The 16,099-nt window shown below is 35.0% G+C and overlaps 1 protein-coding gene across 1 annotated transcript; it reads right to left on the minus strand.

Moving 5' to 3' along the window:
* LOC104884255 (alcohol dehydrogenase-like 7) lies at nucleotides 1-14,719 on the minus strand. Its single transcript, XM_010668879.4, has 10 exons — nucleotides 14,524-14,719; nucleotides 14,289-14,425; nucleotides 14,133-14,179; nucleotides 3,637-3,962; nucleotides 1,679-1,761; nucleotides 1,535-1,610; nucleotides 1,333-1,397; nucleotides 1,021-1,116; nucleotides 455-619; nucleotides 1-320 (listed from the first exon to the last, which is right to left on the minus strand). The coding sequence occupies exons 1-10, from the start codon at nucleotides 14,558-14,560 to the stop codon at nucleotides 204-206; spliced, it is 1,149 nt and encodes a 382-aa protein (XP_010667181.1). The 5' UTR covers nucleotides 14,561-14,719; the 3' UTR covers nucleotides 1-203.
* Between the last annotated feature and the right edge of the window lie 1,380 nt (nucleotides 14,720-16,099).

A 16,099-nucleotide genomic window follows, 5' to 3' on the forward strand; every position in this document is an offset into this window, starting at 1 on the left:
TTTTAATATATTTGTATAGATTTTCCCATATTATAAAAAATGAAGTCAAATAAAACAAGCACTTGAGAAATTAAAGGTTTACAATTCCATTTTGATATGTATTTGTTTAGTTTTAACTTTTATTGTAGATGTCGTATGACTTTTAATCAATGAATTAATGTTTATTTTTTAAAAAAAGTTTTACAATTCCATATTATTCCCCATCATGTATTCATCCACAACACGCATCGAAGAGACTTTCCTTCAAGGAGCAACTCAAAGGCCTTGTTGATGTCCTCAAACTTCATCTCGTGCGTTACAAACTCATCGAGTTGCAGTTTCTGGTACAAGTTACAAGTGTTAGATTCGAAATCCATAAACAAAAACTTGGATATGGTAATATCTGAATTGCAAGATAAACTAGCTGTTCTATAAAAAAAAATAGACGATGAGAGAAAGAACTGGTTTGCATTACCTTATCTAAGTACCATTTAACTAGAGTGGAAATGTCAGATTTGGCTTTGAGACCTCCAAACAGAGAACCTGTAAGGATCTTCCCATTTTGTAGCACATCATGGGAGCTAAGGCTCAACTTGGACATAGGCCTATCAACTCCTAAGACCACTGTCTTTCCCCAACCCTGCGGCACTCATGGCAAGAACATCAGACTTCATCAATAGCACAAAAAATGCTTAGAAGACGGTTCTAGTGACAAGCTATATTACTTAGACTCGAGTACTCATTTTATACAAGTTTATGCGTGGAAGTGTCAAAGTTTGCTATTATATGGGAAAATTGCATAATTTGGTCTGAAATGAAGAGCAGCTGCCTAGAGAAAGCCAGGTTAAAATGTTTAAGGATGCGAAACAAGAATTTGTGATGAAACTATGAAAAGAAGAGTTCGAGTAACATGGGTTAGTAGTGGGTACTAGGGGTTTGGCTAATGTCAAATTGGCTTTTGTTTAGTTTGATTGTGTTTGCTTAGTTGAGCTTAAGCCTATCATAAGTTTGCAAATAAATCCGTTAAACAGAGAGAAAGACCTTTCGGCAGCAGGCGAAAGCTTCTTCCACCAACGATGCCATGCCCACGCACTCGAAGCAGTAGTCTGCACCCCCATCTGTCATCTCATTAATAATCTGCTCAGCATAAGAGTTTGATGTCATGAAGACATTAGTTTCTTAAGTGATCAATCTTCAAGCAATATTTTGGTGATATTTAACACTAATGCCTTTAAATTTTTTTATGAACGATCAATAAGAATTAGGTAGCTGAATCAAGAATCTAAACAAAGCAAGAACAATTAGAGAAACTGCAAGCATTAACTAGGTAGGGAAAGAGGATCAAGCTAAGACCTCACTAGCTGATTTAGTTGCATTATCCATAGGATTGACAAAGTCTGTAACTCCAAACTTTTTTCCTGCAAAAAAGAGCATGAGATAAGCGAAACTACCTTAGAAGCTCAAGTACATAATATCCGAAGAAAAAATTCGAAGACAGAAGATTAGTAGGATATTTGATGCAAAACAGACATGGAATGCCAAAGACGGAAGTTACCTATTTCAAATTTAGAAGCATTAACATCAACACCAATGATTCTAGTAGCTCCACAAAGTCTTGCTCCCTCCGCAACCTTTATGAAAGCAACAAGAACAAATCAATTCATGATTTGTTTTAGATAGAGGGAAATGAGTTGCATACCGCTAAACCAATTGCACCTAGGCCAAATATAGCGACTGTTGAGCCTTCTTCTACTTGTGCCGTTCTCCAAGCAGCACCAACCCCTGCAGGTAATATTGCTGTCAACACTTGTTTCACTTGCACCTTTTCATAATGAAGCCTTTATCAGTGAGATAGAGATGACTTGTTTCATATGCACTTGTTCATAGATCTTTGGGCTTTGCTTACTAGGGAATAAAGATGCTACAAAAAAAACTTGAAAAACCTATTAAGGTTAAAATTTATAGGAAAAATTGATTCTAATAATCCAACCTTTAGGCCGTTCGCTCAAATTAATCCCAACTTTTGATTATTTTTTAATAATCCAACCTATTATTATGATCTGCTCTTATTGAACCATAAAACCGGTAACTTGTTGAAGTTGTAACATTAAATATTTTTCTTTTCTTTTTTTCTCATTTCCCTCTTTAAATCTCTCTCCTCCTCTTCATTAAAGGCAATCACACCAAAATCAATCCACCATCACCACCTCACCTGTAACCTCCTCTTCACCTTCAACTTCATCTTCCTCTCCTTCACCTACCACTACCACCACTGTTCTCCTCTCTCCTTCAATCTCCACTACCTTAAACCCCATCCTTTCCGCATCACGATCACTCCCCATCAACAACATTCTCTCTCCTCCTCCCCTCCCCACCACCCCTACCACCCTCTACAAACAATCCCCAAACTCGTCGCATGCGAGCACCCCTCCGCTCTCCACCGCACCCCTTGTGAGCACCCCCACCCGGACTGCCTGCTAGGTTGCGACAACCCCCTCTCCCCCGGCGAGTTTCTGACAGCCCCCTCACCCATTGTGACCCTAAATCCCCACCCTTTGGGAAGATCCTCATCCTTGAAACCAATTTTTCGGCTTCGCAGGGTAGATTTTGGTTGGTGAAAATGAAGCTAGGGTGGGGTCGAGTTTTGGTTCGTGGTGGGGAGGAGAGAGAAAGTGAGGCTGGAGAAGGTGGTTTTCTTGGTGGTGGAGTCACAAAGGGGTGGTGGTGGTGTTGTTGGCTGTGGTGGTGTTATTGGTGGTGGTGGTTGTGCTGTGTTAGTGGTTAGATTAGTTTTAGTTAGGTTAATTAAAAGAATTGATTAATTAAATTAGAACAAATTATATTAAGACACGTGTTCAATTAACCCGTTCGACTGGTCACCAACATGTGTCAACAGGTCACGGTTCAATATGAGCGGATCATGTTAAAAGGTTGGATTATTAAAAAATAATCAAAAGGTAGGATTAATTTGAGCGAATAGCCTAAAGGTTGGATTATTAGAATCAATTTTTCCAAATTTATAAATATGCTTGTGATGTAGCCTTTGACAAGAGCGTTACTTAGAGATCAGGAACAAAGAGGCTACTGCATCTTCACGATGTTTCTTATTGACCGTCCCAAAATCTTTGCTTCATATTTTATGTTTTTAATCCGTCCTAAAATATTTGCTCCATCATATTATTGGTGAACTTCAAGGCAAACATAATCTTGTCAATTATTTCAGTTTCAGTGACATTTCTGTAGTACTTTATATTTATTATGGCTTAAAAATGTTTTAGAAGGAATCTCTATATTCTGAACCCATTATTCTCATCGGTAGATTGTTATTTGTCACTACTAAAAATGTTTCTTTAAGTGTTTCACTAATAATATAGAAGTAAGATCTATGTTGCCTTCTAATTCGTTGTACTACAAAAACTACTGCCGGGATGCAATTCTCTAAGTTTTTTTTAGGATCAGCCATAAGTATACCACATGCATGTAGCTATTTGCGTATTAGGTATCGCAGTTTGTGCGGAGTTCAGAAAAAAAGTAGAAGCTCCTAAACTCTATGCCGGTCAAACTATATCGATTAATATGGGAAGCAGGGTACATGTAAGTTGTAACATCTCTATAACATGAAGATGCTATACAAGCTAGAAAAGTGAACGGAGTTACCTGTGGAGACACCACAACTGAGAAGGCAAGCCCTATTAGGTGGTATTTGTGGATCAACCTTGGTTAAGTGAGCAACATCCACAACTGTATACTGAGTAAAACTCGAGACATGCAAAGTATGGTACAAGGTTTCTCCTTTAGTATTTGTAAATCTGCCAGTCTCATCTCTTGGCATCAGATTTGACAGCTTAAATGGAAGCGTTGAACATTGATTGCTTTTTCTATGTTTACAGTCACCACAATCCCCACAATTCGCCAAAAATACTGGCATTACAAAATCTCCTTCAGCAAATTCCTTCACATCCTCGCCTACGCTCTCCACTATCCTATAGTACCATTACCAAGAATAAGTTTGTAAGTTAGTACTGTTCAGACACATAATACAGTTGCCATACTAAGCTAGCAAAGCCATAAATGCAAATCCATGCAAGTCGAACAGCCAATGTACCCTCCTTTCACATTTTATTACAATAAAATATCTAAGTAATCACGCGACAATGAATGTTTAGAAGAAAAATTCATGTTTGAGGATAGCATTATATCATCATGGCATTGGCATAAGACTTCTTAAATACTTACATTTAAATTCATTACTATCATAAGCCACTTGTTCACCAATATGTAAAATTAATAGCTGAAAATATTCTACTCCAACTATTTTATTGTTTATATATGCAAACTTTGATCAATATCTTTCATTTTTTTTTAACAATATCATTAAAGAATTAACGTATTCTCAAGTTAGAGTCCGTTTTTGGAGAGACGGTCTCACGTTAGTGTTAATGTGAGATCGCTAATGTCATGCTGACATCATGCACGTACATCAAACCAACAGTAGAATTAGTTAAACGCTTGCACCTATTAGTTATGATTGCCTTATATTGTTTCTGGATGAATTAGTTAAGCACTGGAGTATATTAGTTAAGCGTTGGAGTATATTAGTTAAGCACTGGAGTATATTAGTTATATCATATATTCCATATTATAATGCATTTTATTGACCCTAACTCAATATACATAAACATTCTCTCCTTTTTCTCTAATCCATCAAGACACCCTAAAACCTATATTATTTTCCTCCTCCATTCTCTGCATACAACATGCATTAGATGTTTAATTTGGATGTAAGTAAAATATTTGAGCACAAGTTTGCAATGACAATGTCCACAAACACTTACTTTGTTTTTTCACCTGATAAGATGTTTATCATATTTGGAGTGAAAGAAGAGTTTGATGCATATTCATCAAAAAGGTAATATATACTGCCCATAGTTAGATGATAACTTGCACTTGCAAAAACTTTTAAGAAACAAATCATATCACTTTTGGTACCGAAAACTTAACTTTTGCATTTGAAAGTTTAACTTTTTATTTGAAAAACATAACTAATACCTAAATGTTATTAGTTATTAATTTATTCGTAATAGTTAAATAATATGAAGTAATAGTTATGCTGCTAGAATTGTTGTATTTTATGCGTTGGGAATCATGTAAAGAGGAAAGTGTGGAAAAGAGAAATGAATAGATAAACCAACGTGATCACATGGCGATATGAAACCGCGAGAAAATTAGTTTTACAATCTCATTCTCAAAAGTCAAGATAATGAAGATGCAAGAAAGGCACTCCAAGAAGTTTACGAAAATACTCTTGCAATCATAAATAAAGTCTTAACTACAAAATTAATCGTAGAAGAACGACGCTCATCAAGTACAACTACATTGGTTATTTTATACCCGTATGTTTCAAAAACAAAGAGAAGAAGTGCAAGAAAGAAAAGTCATTTTGAGAAGATCAAAAAAATAAATTCCAAGAACCAAAATGAAATTAGTACAACAATTACTCCAAATGCTAGGTTGTTTTAAGTATTTTTTCAGGTTGTCTTTTGTATTTGACATTTTAGATTTCTAAAAAATTTGATTCTTCATTTATATTAGAAACCAAAATAATGCTCAATTAATTTTAACTAATTATAGAACGACACTAACTAATGTACTGAATATCTTAACTAAAAAACAATGGAAGTTTGCATAAAGATTACCAGCTATAAACTATTGTGCAAAAATTCTTAACTAATTCGCCAAAAATATTAACTAATTCGCCAAAATATTATCGTGAGAATTTGTAAAATGCGGTCCGTATTCTAAAAATATATATTGATAGAGTATAGATCTATTCCTCGGACTTCAACCATCAGCTTAAGCTTTTGGTTGAGTTAGTCCTTTGACATGGTACCAGAGCCAGCGTGACAAAAAGGTCACGGGTTCGAATCTCATCCACCCCTCCTTTCTCAGTGGAATATCTCGCGCCAGGTATGAGGGAGGCTTGTTCTGCATCCACACTTTAGGCTCAAAGGGCTCTTGTGTGAGGGGGCGTGATAAAGTATAGATATAATCCTGGGGCCTCAACCATCAGCTTAAGCTGATGGTTGAGTTGGTCCTTGACATGCTGGTCAGGCCTTACTTTAAGACTAACGTGAGATCGTTTTTTTTAAGACTTTGTGCTCAAGTTATGTATTATAAGGAATATACTACTATCGCATATGGTAAATTGATAATGGTTATTTTTAATATGTTAACCTTGGCGATTTCTTCTTAAAATAAGTCAATCTTTCAATTAGCTATGAATAAGTAAACTTGTATCTATTTTTGCTATAAATGAGTTAAATCACAATGTCATCCTATTAAAATGGACACGTATTATAATTTCAAAGTCCGCAACTCGTTTACAATAGAAGTAGATATAAAGTTAACTTATTCTAAGATAATCAAAACATTAAGAGAAGATCAACCAAAAATTGACTTATTAAAAATAATTTTTCTATCATAAAAGCAATGCCAATGATGACACAATTGTTCATAAAATTGCAATTTTTTTGAGTGAACAAAAAAAACACCTCTCCCATTGGTGTTAATAATTTGTTCATGACATGAAAAAATTGTTTATTGTTCACCATGTGAACAAATTGTTCATCCTAAACTACACAAAACAAGCTAATGACAAGTTGCCACATGTCCTGGATAACTTTGAGAAAATTTGCGAAAATTTCTATGGAATTTCCCGGAAAATTCCTTTATCAAAAAAAAAAAATTATACCAAAATTCATAATTTATTTCCCTCCATAAAACGATACCCATATTAACATATTTCAAAATATTTTTTAAAAAATAAAATGAGGTATAGTGATAATTTATTTGTTTATGAGTGGAATGGAGGTGATATTTTTATTTATGAAATGAACAAAACATGAGGAAGGAGGGAAATTTGGTGAACTTTTTGTTCACCATTGACAATGCTCTAATATCTTCAAATCTATAAGCAAAGGGAAAAGCTATATGCAGCCTTAAGGGCTATATATTAGAAACTAAAAATGAAAATAAGTTGCATTAATTGATCATTTATTACATCGGTTGATGCAAATTTTTTCCATAAATTCACAACTTATTTCCATTTTAAGTAGTGTATTTATGTCTTATATGCAACCCTAAGGACTGCATATAACATAACCCATAATCAAAATATTCCGAAAGGAAGTAAGGAACTAAAGACACCATAATTATCTTATTAGTTGAAACTCGTGAAGGTTTGCCACCTAAAAATGCTATTCTTCCATTGGTAGGCCCACTAGGACCTACTATGTGCACGTGCAAAGCGTACAAGCAACGACAAATAGTGCACACTTGAATAATTTGCAAATTTGGTTCGGGGATTGATGATAACATTTAAAATACGGTAACTTGACTACCACTTTTTTTTTGGACAATAGCATAAATATAACAACGTACAGTTACTAACTAGTTCCCCTTTTCATGGCTTGCGTAGCCAAGATATGGGCTTTTTGAACTTTTGCTCTTTCTACCTTGATTATACAAATTGACTCAAACTCTTCTAAAATCAGCAACATATCAAGCAATATATTTCTAATTGAAGAAAACGCCTTAGTATAGTCTCGAATTCCTTCCACCACTTGCTTAGAATCAGTCCAAATCTACACATTTTTAATCTTGTGGTTTCTACATTCCTTAAGCCCAAACAGAAGGGCATAAGCTTCCGTTTGTGTCGCTGAACTTGCCTCCCTCGTCCTTCCTGCTTTTGCTTTTTCAATGTTTCCTTCGATTAACACCCACCCATAAGGAGCAACCCCTGGATCTTTCGTATTGTTTTTGTTCGCTTTCCACGCTCCAGCGATAACCAGTGTATTTTGGCTTTGGTTGTTATCCCTGTTTTTCTCCCGAGTTGCCTTACCCTGCGTGTCTTCTCCTTTGGCTCTCCTCATCCTCGCATCTTTACTTTCGCTAGCGCAATCCCACCATCTTTTCTTCCAGTGGCTACAAATTTCGTAGGTATCTTGGGGGTTAAAGCTGTAGCATTTATTAAAAACAATTTTGTTTCTTAGCAACCAAATACTCCATAACATCCCTAGCAAGTCTAGAGTTTTTTCCCCCAAGTCTCCTGTATCAGGTACCATAGCCAGTTCCTTGTCCAAATCGCAACCGAGATGTTATCTAGGGTCCTCGAGTTTATTCCTAGAGTTGAGCTTTTTCAGATTCTCATAGATATTTTTCAGTTTTTAGATAGGTGAGTATCCGACTTCTCGCCCTTTCCAGAAAACGGGCATGGGTCTCGCTTAGAATTTTCCTCTTTATAAGGTTTACTCCGGACTCCGGTGGCCAAAGCACCATTAACTAGCTTCCAATAGAATATTTTCCATCTTGGCCAGAATTTTTGTTTCCAGAATTTTGAAATGTCATCTTGTAAAGGGGATGAATCTCTAACACTTAGCCAGTACCCTGATTTGGTTAAGTATTTCCCATGATTTGTTTTCTCCCAACTAAATTCATCTTCCTTGTCGATTGAGGAGATATGGACTGTTTTAATGGTTTTTGCATCCTCCTCTTCAAACCATTTCCTTAAGAGGGCTGAGTTCCAAGTGCGATTTTCCAGAATTAGGTCACTTACCCAAATCGGTTTTTGCTCGTCTGGATTGATTACATTCTATTTGAATTGAACACTTCTTCCGTCTGCCCATACTGTGTTTAAAATCTATGTAGTTTTTCCGTTCTCTATTCTCTTTCCTATACCCTTTGCCATATGGCCAACACTCTTGATAATACTTCCCCCCCCCCCCCAAGTACTATTCTGCGGAATCTTTCCCCTCATGTTGTTCCCAAACCAATGGTCCAAGTATTTAGCTCTGAAAACTTTGCTGGCGAGGAGGCCTTGATTATTCTGAATTCTCCATGCTTGTTTAAAAGGTGTATCTGAGTTGATAGCGCTCAAGTTCCTTGGACCTAACCCCCCTTTGTGTTTATGTTCCTCTAGCAAAGTCTTTTTCTTCTAATAAAAAGGTCTCTTTCCTAATTTTTGCCTCCCACCAAAATTTAAGGATAGTCGAGGTTGCGGTGGCAAGTATTCTTTTAGGGATCATATAAGTAGCTAGCCATTACGTCTGAGGCAAAAGCTATAAGGATACTGTTAATAAGAATCAGTTTACCTGCCTGATTGAGAGCCCAGAATTGCCAGGTAGAGATCGTTTTCACAATCTTCTCGGGTAAGTTTTGAAACACACTTAAAGAGTAGTCTGTTACATCCATAGGGCACCCTACGTACTTACCTAACTTTTCCTTGTTTGTAACTTTAAAACCATTATTCAAGAGTCTGACGAACTTCTCAGGTGTGTTCCGACTGAAAACCGTATAGTATTTTTGAGCATTAATCATTTCACCCGACAATTCACAGAATTTATTTAGAGAGCGCCTTACGTTTCGTACATTTTCCAAGGTGCCCTTTATGAAGAAGACGGCATCATCTGCGAAGAAAAGATGCGAAATTTCAGGGGCTCTTCGGTTTAATTTCAGTCCTTTAATGAGTCCCTGCCCTTGTTGTTGGGTTAATCTTCTCGAAAGCACTTCCATACAGAGTATAAAGAGGTAAGGAGAAAGGGGGTCCCCTTGCCTCAAACCCACTTTTGGTTTTATTTGGCCAACTGCTTCCCCATTGACAATCACCGAGTAAGTAACCGAAGAGATGCATTCCATGATTAGGTGAATCCAAATATTTGGCAACCCAATAGCTATAAGAACTTCCGTCACGAAACTCCAACTAATCCTATCATACGCCTTATTGAGATCTAGGTTTAGTATCATGGAGTATTTAGCACCCTTTTTGCTTTTCTTGACAAAGTTAAGCATTTCGTGCGCAATTATGCAATTATCATTTATAGAACGCCCTCGAACAAAGGCATTTTAATTTTCTCCTGTTAAGGAATTCATCAAGGGTTGTAACCTTCTTACCAAGCATTTAGAGATGAGCTTATAAGATGTGTTGCACAAACTAATAGGTCTAAATTGGTTTACATGCTCCGGCCTATCTACTTTTGGGATGAGAGCAATAAAAGTTTGGTTCATTTCTCTTAGCATGTACCCTCCATCCAAGAAATTCTTAGCAGCTTGACCAATTTCCTCTCCTATCACATGCCATTGTTTCTGCATGAATTCGGGCCTGGTGATTTGATGGGCTTCATGCTGAATATGGCTTCCTTTATTTCTTCCTAGGTAAAGGGTTCCAACAAGTATTTGACTTGTGGCTCATTTAGGTGGTTCATGGATCCTAACCATTCCTCAAGCTCATCCACACAGCCCCCGTGCTCGCACTGCCTGAGAAAAGGTCCTTATAGAAATTCACAAATTCCTCTTTTATTGCCGGTGTGTCCGCGATCCAAACTCCCTCCTTATTTTTAATAGCTCGAATTTTGTTTTCCCCCTGTGTGGCCTTAGTGCATTTGTAGAAGAAGCTTGAGGGTTGGTCCTCAAGCTCATCCCACTTAGTTCTTGCCCTTTGTTTCCAATAGTCCACTTTAAGGTCAGTGGAGGCCCTAATGTTTTTCTTTTTCTCTTCCCACTGAGAAATATTTCCCCGAATTTCAATACCATCTTGGGCTACAGAAAGTTCGTGGTTGATTTGATCCCATTGTATTTCGTTTATCTCTTTGAACTACCATATTTAATGCATATGACTCTATACCTAAGGTTAGGCACGTAAACCAACCCCGCAATTTTGTTTTTTTTTTTTGCAATGCTGCAATTGTAGTTTATACTACCATTGAAACGGGTGAATTCATATTATTTTTCCAAAATCATCTCTCAATTTAATGCCTCCATCGAAATTTAAAAGAGATATGAAGTTCAAAGCTTCACTAGTAGAATAAATGCTTATTGCTGCGGTCAAAAAGTGGCCTATTGCTGCGATTTTGGGCGCGCAGCAGTTAAGGGGGCAGCAATATGTATTAATTATATTGCTGCGGTTTTAAACCGTAGCAATATTTGAACATATTGCTGCGGTTTCAAAGCAATAGGTGAGAGGACGAGGGTGAAGGGGAGTGGTGATGTGAGAGTGAGGGGCGGCGAGAGGAGAGAGGAGTGAGGGTCGGCGAGAGGAGTGAGAGCAGTGAGGGTCGGTGAGAGGAGAGAGGAGTGAGGGTGAAAGAGAGAGGAGTGAGGAGTGAACGGCTGTGAGTTGTGAGAGAGGAAATAAAACAAACCCTAACTGAGCATGCTTTTTATATATTTTTTATGATATTGTTGTGGTTTTGTTTAAGAACCGCAACAATATATTAAAATATTATTTTTTAATAGTATTTTAATATATTGCTGTGGTGTTTGAAAAAACAGCACCAATATGTTTGGTCAAAAAGTCAAATTTTTTCAAAAATTTTTCTATTATACTATATTGCTGCGGTTTTTTGGTAGAAACCGCAGCAATATCTTTATTTTATATTTACCTTTTCTTTTAACGTGATATATTGCTACGTATGGGTAAAACCGCAGCAATACCACCGCAGCAATAAGCAATTATTATACTAGAGCTTGAATAAATATATTCCCCCCGTCTCATATTATACTCCCTCTCCTTTAAAATATAAGACACACGTGCACAATGTTTGAGATTAAACTTTGACCGTTAATTACTCTCAATTTATGCTGATAAAAAGTTTTAAAAATAATGTTATTATAGTATTTTTCAAGATGAATCCAAGGGTATAATTTTTATTTATCATATTATGAGAGATATTTGTAGTCAAAGCAAATTTTCGTAAAGCGTGAATGCCTTATATTTTAAAACGGAGGGAGTAGTGTTAGATTCTTTTTTTGGACGATAGAATCTACGAGCAAGGTGAAGTGTGTTTAAGTATTGGAAATAAATTTTATGCGGAAAAAGTTAATTCTAATAGAGAGGGTGACAATAAGTGGTGAAATAGCTTTAAATACATGACTAATTCAACCCTTGGGGTTCAAAAAATAAAGCAAAAAATTATTTTCAATAAGCAAATAAATAATGGTGACACAATTTTTTTGTAAAATTATGAAAAGGTGTGTAATAAAAAAAATAAGAACTACATTTTAGTTTAGTTTAAAAGAAAATAAACATTATAATGTGAAACGGAGGGAGTATAAGATATCTGAACATGGAAAACTCATGTAGTCCATTTTAATTTAGCGGTGGGGTAGATATAAAATGATCAGATGATAGAAAGAAGAATACTAAGTATATTTTTGCCAAGCAAGTGAAATTTTTGGATGATACTCATAATCTGAAATCGAACTTTGTCTAAATTTTTAGCATATAATACTTTTAAGTTTTAATTGCTTAATATATTGATACTACTATGACAGATTTTATCATGAAAATGAGTTATTCCATCTGTTTCAATTTTACATGAGTTACTTATAATTTGAAAAATGCCATACAATTTGAAATATGAGTTAATCCATCTATTTCAATTTATAAGGCATCAATCATTAAGGTTGTTAAATGCCAAAAAAGTTTTAAAGGTTGTTTCTCATAAAAAAAAAGTGCTTATAAAAGGTTATTTCTTACAAAATTTCTTAACATCTATGACATCTTTTCGTAAATGGATTTTTTTTGGATAAAATGAATAAAACCTCTGGACTTGCACAGAGCCCAAACTAGAGGCCCATGTACTTGGAAGGAAAAGGAGTCGTAAGGAAAATTCTCCTCTAAGTACTCTTCACTTGATGGGATTCGAACCCCTGAGCTTAAAATCATGAGGTGGAATTCCTACCAAGTGAGCCAAGCTAAGCTTGATTTTTCATAAATAGAATAGGTCAAAGGAGTACAACTTTTTTTTAGGTTAAATATCAAATAGAGTACATTAGTACCAGTATGACACATTATAAAACATAAAAACCCTTGATTGTAAGCAAGATTCTTTCACAAGAATCACCCTACCAATAAAGAAACCTTAAAAATTCCACTATATAATATATCATATGGCAGAAGGATTTTTTTTTCCAAATATAGCTTTTTAAAATGATCATTTTATTAATTAGAATTCTTTTATTTCAATTTTGTTAATTGTAGCCTTAATCAAACATAAAAATTTTAAATTGAAGCCCAGAGCTATCTTTAAGCCAAATTAGCCTAAAAATGATATCACATGTTTAACTAACTTAGAATTTTTCACGTCCAATCAACATATTTCACTAATTAGCCATTATAAGTTACAATTTAAGGCCATTTTCAAGCCAAATCAATTTGGAATAAATGATGTCCCATGTGAAAATAAATAAGGATATCTTTGAGATTTTCATGCTAATTTTGTCTGAAAATGACTGAACAGCAATTTAAATGGTTAACTAGTTATTAGGCCCGGGCTATGCCCCGAGTAAGAAAAAATTTCATTTATTAATATAATACTTTATGATAATAACACTAAATACAACTTAGCCTAGTGGTTAAAATTTTAGTATATGCACTTGAGGTCTCGGGATCAAACCCTATACTATGCAATTTCTTAATTTTTTTATTGTACATGGATTACATGGACTAAAACTCTCTAGGGAGAGCACCACGTGGCAGATTTTCTTGTTTTCGCACGACTTTTAATATATTTGGATAGTTTTAGTCAAATATGTTAATTTGGACTGTAAATTCTAACTTAGTCAAATATTTGACGTCATTTTCAGGCTAAAGTTTTGGACTACAATTTAAAATTTGTTTATTTGACGATGTAATTGATAAACTCTTTGGCTACATTAAAGAGTTGTATTTAAAGGATGAGGAGCTAGCTCATGTGGTAAAGCACTCCCCTCTGATCCTTGAGGTCAGGGGTTCGATTCTTACCTCCAGCATTATGTTGGGGTATTTCCTTAGCATGCTTTGCATGCTTTAACAGCCAATGTGCTGGTAGTTCCTACAAGGCTAGTAGCCCTGGTACGGGTTAGCCCTTGGGCTGACTTAATTTCTTCATAAAAGAAAAATAAATTAAAGAGTTGTATTTGGCAAAAAAAAGAATCATATGTCATAAGATAAAAGCTTCCATAAATGCATAACTTATCATCTTTCTCATGTTCACGGTTCACCCAAGAAGGAAAAAAAAAAAAAAGATAAAAGGTACAATGAACACATTCGCATTAAGATGAAACAAACAAACAAACAAAAAAGAAGAAAAAAAATCAAGCATGATGGAAAACGTTACCCAACAGCCTCATGGCCCAATATCCTTGGAAAATACCCAGGAGGTTCCTTCAAAAATAAAAATTATAATATGATTAGAGTTTGATACATACTATATAGTTCAATGAAAAATTATAAATAAAGAAGAATCAATTAAAAAAAATGCTAGTTATAATACTTTTAAGTTCCATAAGGTAAGATCGCTGTGACAAAGAGATGTACAGAGGATTTTTATGCGAACTTCATGAACACTTGGTGGAGCTACTATCACTTCTTCTATTACCAACGGTTTCCCTGCTTCTCTCGCTACAGCAGCTGCATCGTTTCATCCATCAGAATTATTAAAATGGTGGGTTTAACGTCAAAGGAGAGAACAAAATCATGAACTTAAAAAAAAAAATTATGAGATTTACCTTTACAATGAATAGGCTTCCCAACTGTTATGGACATGATTTGGAATACTTGTGATCTTTGACTTCTGAGTTTATGGAGAGCTTCGTTATTTTATTTTAGTTTTAGAGAAAAGAATAGTTTTACATTTGCATATGGGAAGGAGAAAATTTATATTGGAAATAGCGCCGACAATAATAAGAGTAGAACTGGTACATTTCTTAAATGCGAGAAGTGGTGGCGTTCGAGGTCTTTAATGGGGTAGTTCATTATTGCTCCTTCTATCCTAATTTAGTGGCTACATTTAGACCATATGCATTATTCACGTCATAACTTTGATTATCTTTTACTCTCTATATATAAGAAAAAACATAGTCATGTTGGATCTTGTTTGATTCGTCCTAATTTGTATTTTCCAAATATATATTTTTATAATTTTTTCATATATATAACTCAAGATATTGGTATTTGAAGTTGCATCTCGTAAATTGTGATAAAGCAAATGTAGCAACTAAATTGAGACAGAGGTAGTACTTCTTTACTCAAAATTGTAGATGATTTCTTATCCTAAAGAATTAAAAAAAAAATTACAGTTGATTGATACACGTCAACGGTCAACCATTGAATTTCTTGTTGTTGTGAAAGCATCAAAGTAGTATCTTGTTACTAATGAGACCAAACAGATATTGATAAAACCAAATCGGAGATTGCTACATCTATCCACTGGGTAGACTACTCATTAGAAATAGAGAATTAAAATATAATTAATTCTACTGAGTTATACTACATTAATTATTAATGTCCATCTCTAGTGGGTAGATTACCCAGTGGATAGACAAAGTTTTTCCCAACCAAACCCACCAAATCATTTATTGTCAACATATTATCCATGATTACGTGTCCATGTTATGTATGTCCTATTAGGGAGACCAGAAAGAGCCACTCAACTGAAACTGCCAGATATAAATGTATCAATCCTTTATCCTTACTTATGATACCGTGAGTTGCATTAAGCTTCTATTATGTTTAATTTATTTTGACTTATTTAAGAAAAATAAAATAAAATAAGATAATAAAAGAAATCTTCAGATAAAAAAAAGATAATATCATAGGAGATTCACTCAAAGTTTTCTCACTCATACAAGCTTCACTCAAAGTTTTCTCACTCATACAAGCTTCACTCAAAGCCTTTCTCTTACAGAACTTCACTCAAAGTTCCCTTACCCTAAAAACCAAAATACAATTGATCGAAATAAGCTTAGTGGAATTAGAGTAAGAAAGCAAAGAACAAATGGCTATTATGAGAGAATGAAGGCACTGACACTTAATTAGTTAAACTCACTTAATTACTTAGTCAGACACACTTTGGAACTAATCTAGACTTCAATATTTATAGTAATACTCATGAAGAACGTGGGATTAAAACTGATTACATGTTAAGTCCATTAACCAATGATGTTCCTTCCCCTAAGGAACATGTTTCACATCATGTCCCATGATCCCATGATCTAAAATGAACGTGGATATAAGCCAACTCCTAAGTAATAGGAGTTCCTTGAGCTTTATCCGAAAATCAGTTTTATAAAAACAGTTTTTATC

The sequence above is a fragment of the Beta vulgaris genome, chromosome 1 (genome assembly GCF_026745355.1).
Source record: "Beta vulgaris subsp. vulgaris cultivar EL10 chromosome 1, EL10.2, whole genome shotgun sequence".
Taxonomy (NCBI): Eukaryota; Viridiplantae; Streptophyta; class Magnoliopsida; order Caryophyllales; family Amaranthaceae; genus Beta; species Beta vulgaris.

What these genes read in the sequence shown, in the direction of transcription:
- LOC104884255 (XM_010668879.4), bottom strand. Translation starts at nt 14,560, where the DNA reads ATGTCCATAACAGTTGGGAAGCCTATTCATTGTAAAG. An exon ending in TTACCTTATGGAACTTAAAA is followed by an intron (nt 14,180 to 14,288) that starts GTATTATAACTA and finishes TTATTTTTGAAG; the next exon opens with GAACCTCCTGGGTATTTTCC. An exon ending in TTGGGCCATGAGGCTGTTGG is followed by an intron (nt 3,963 to 14,132) that starts GTAACGTTTTCC and finishes ATGGTACTATAG; the next exon opens with GATAGTGGAGAGCGTAGGCG.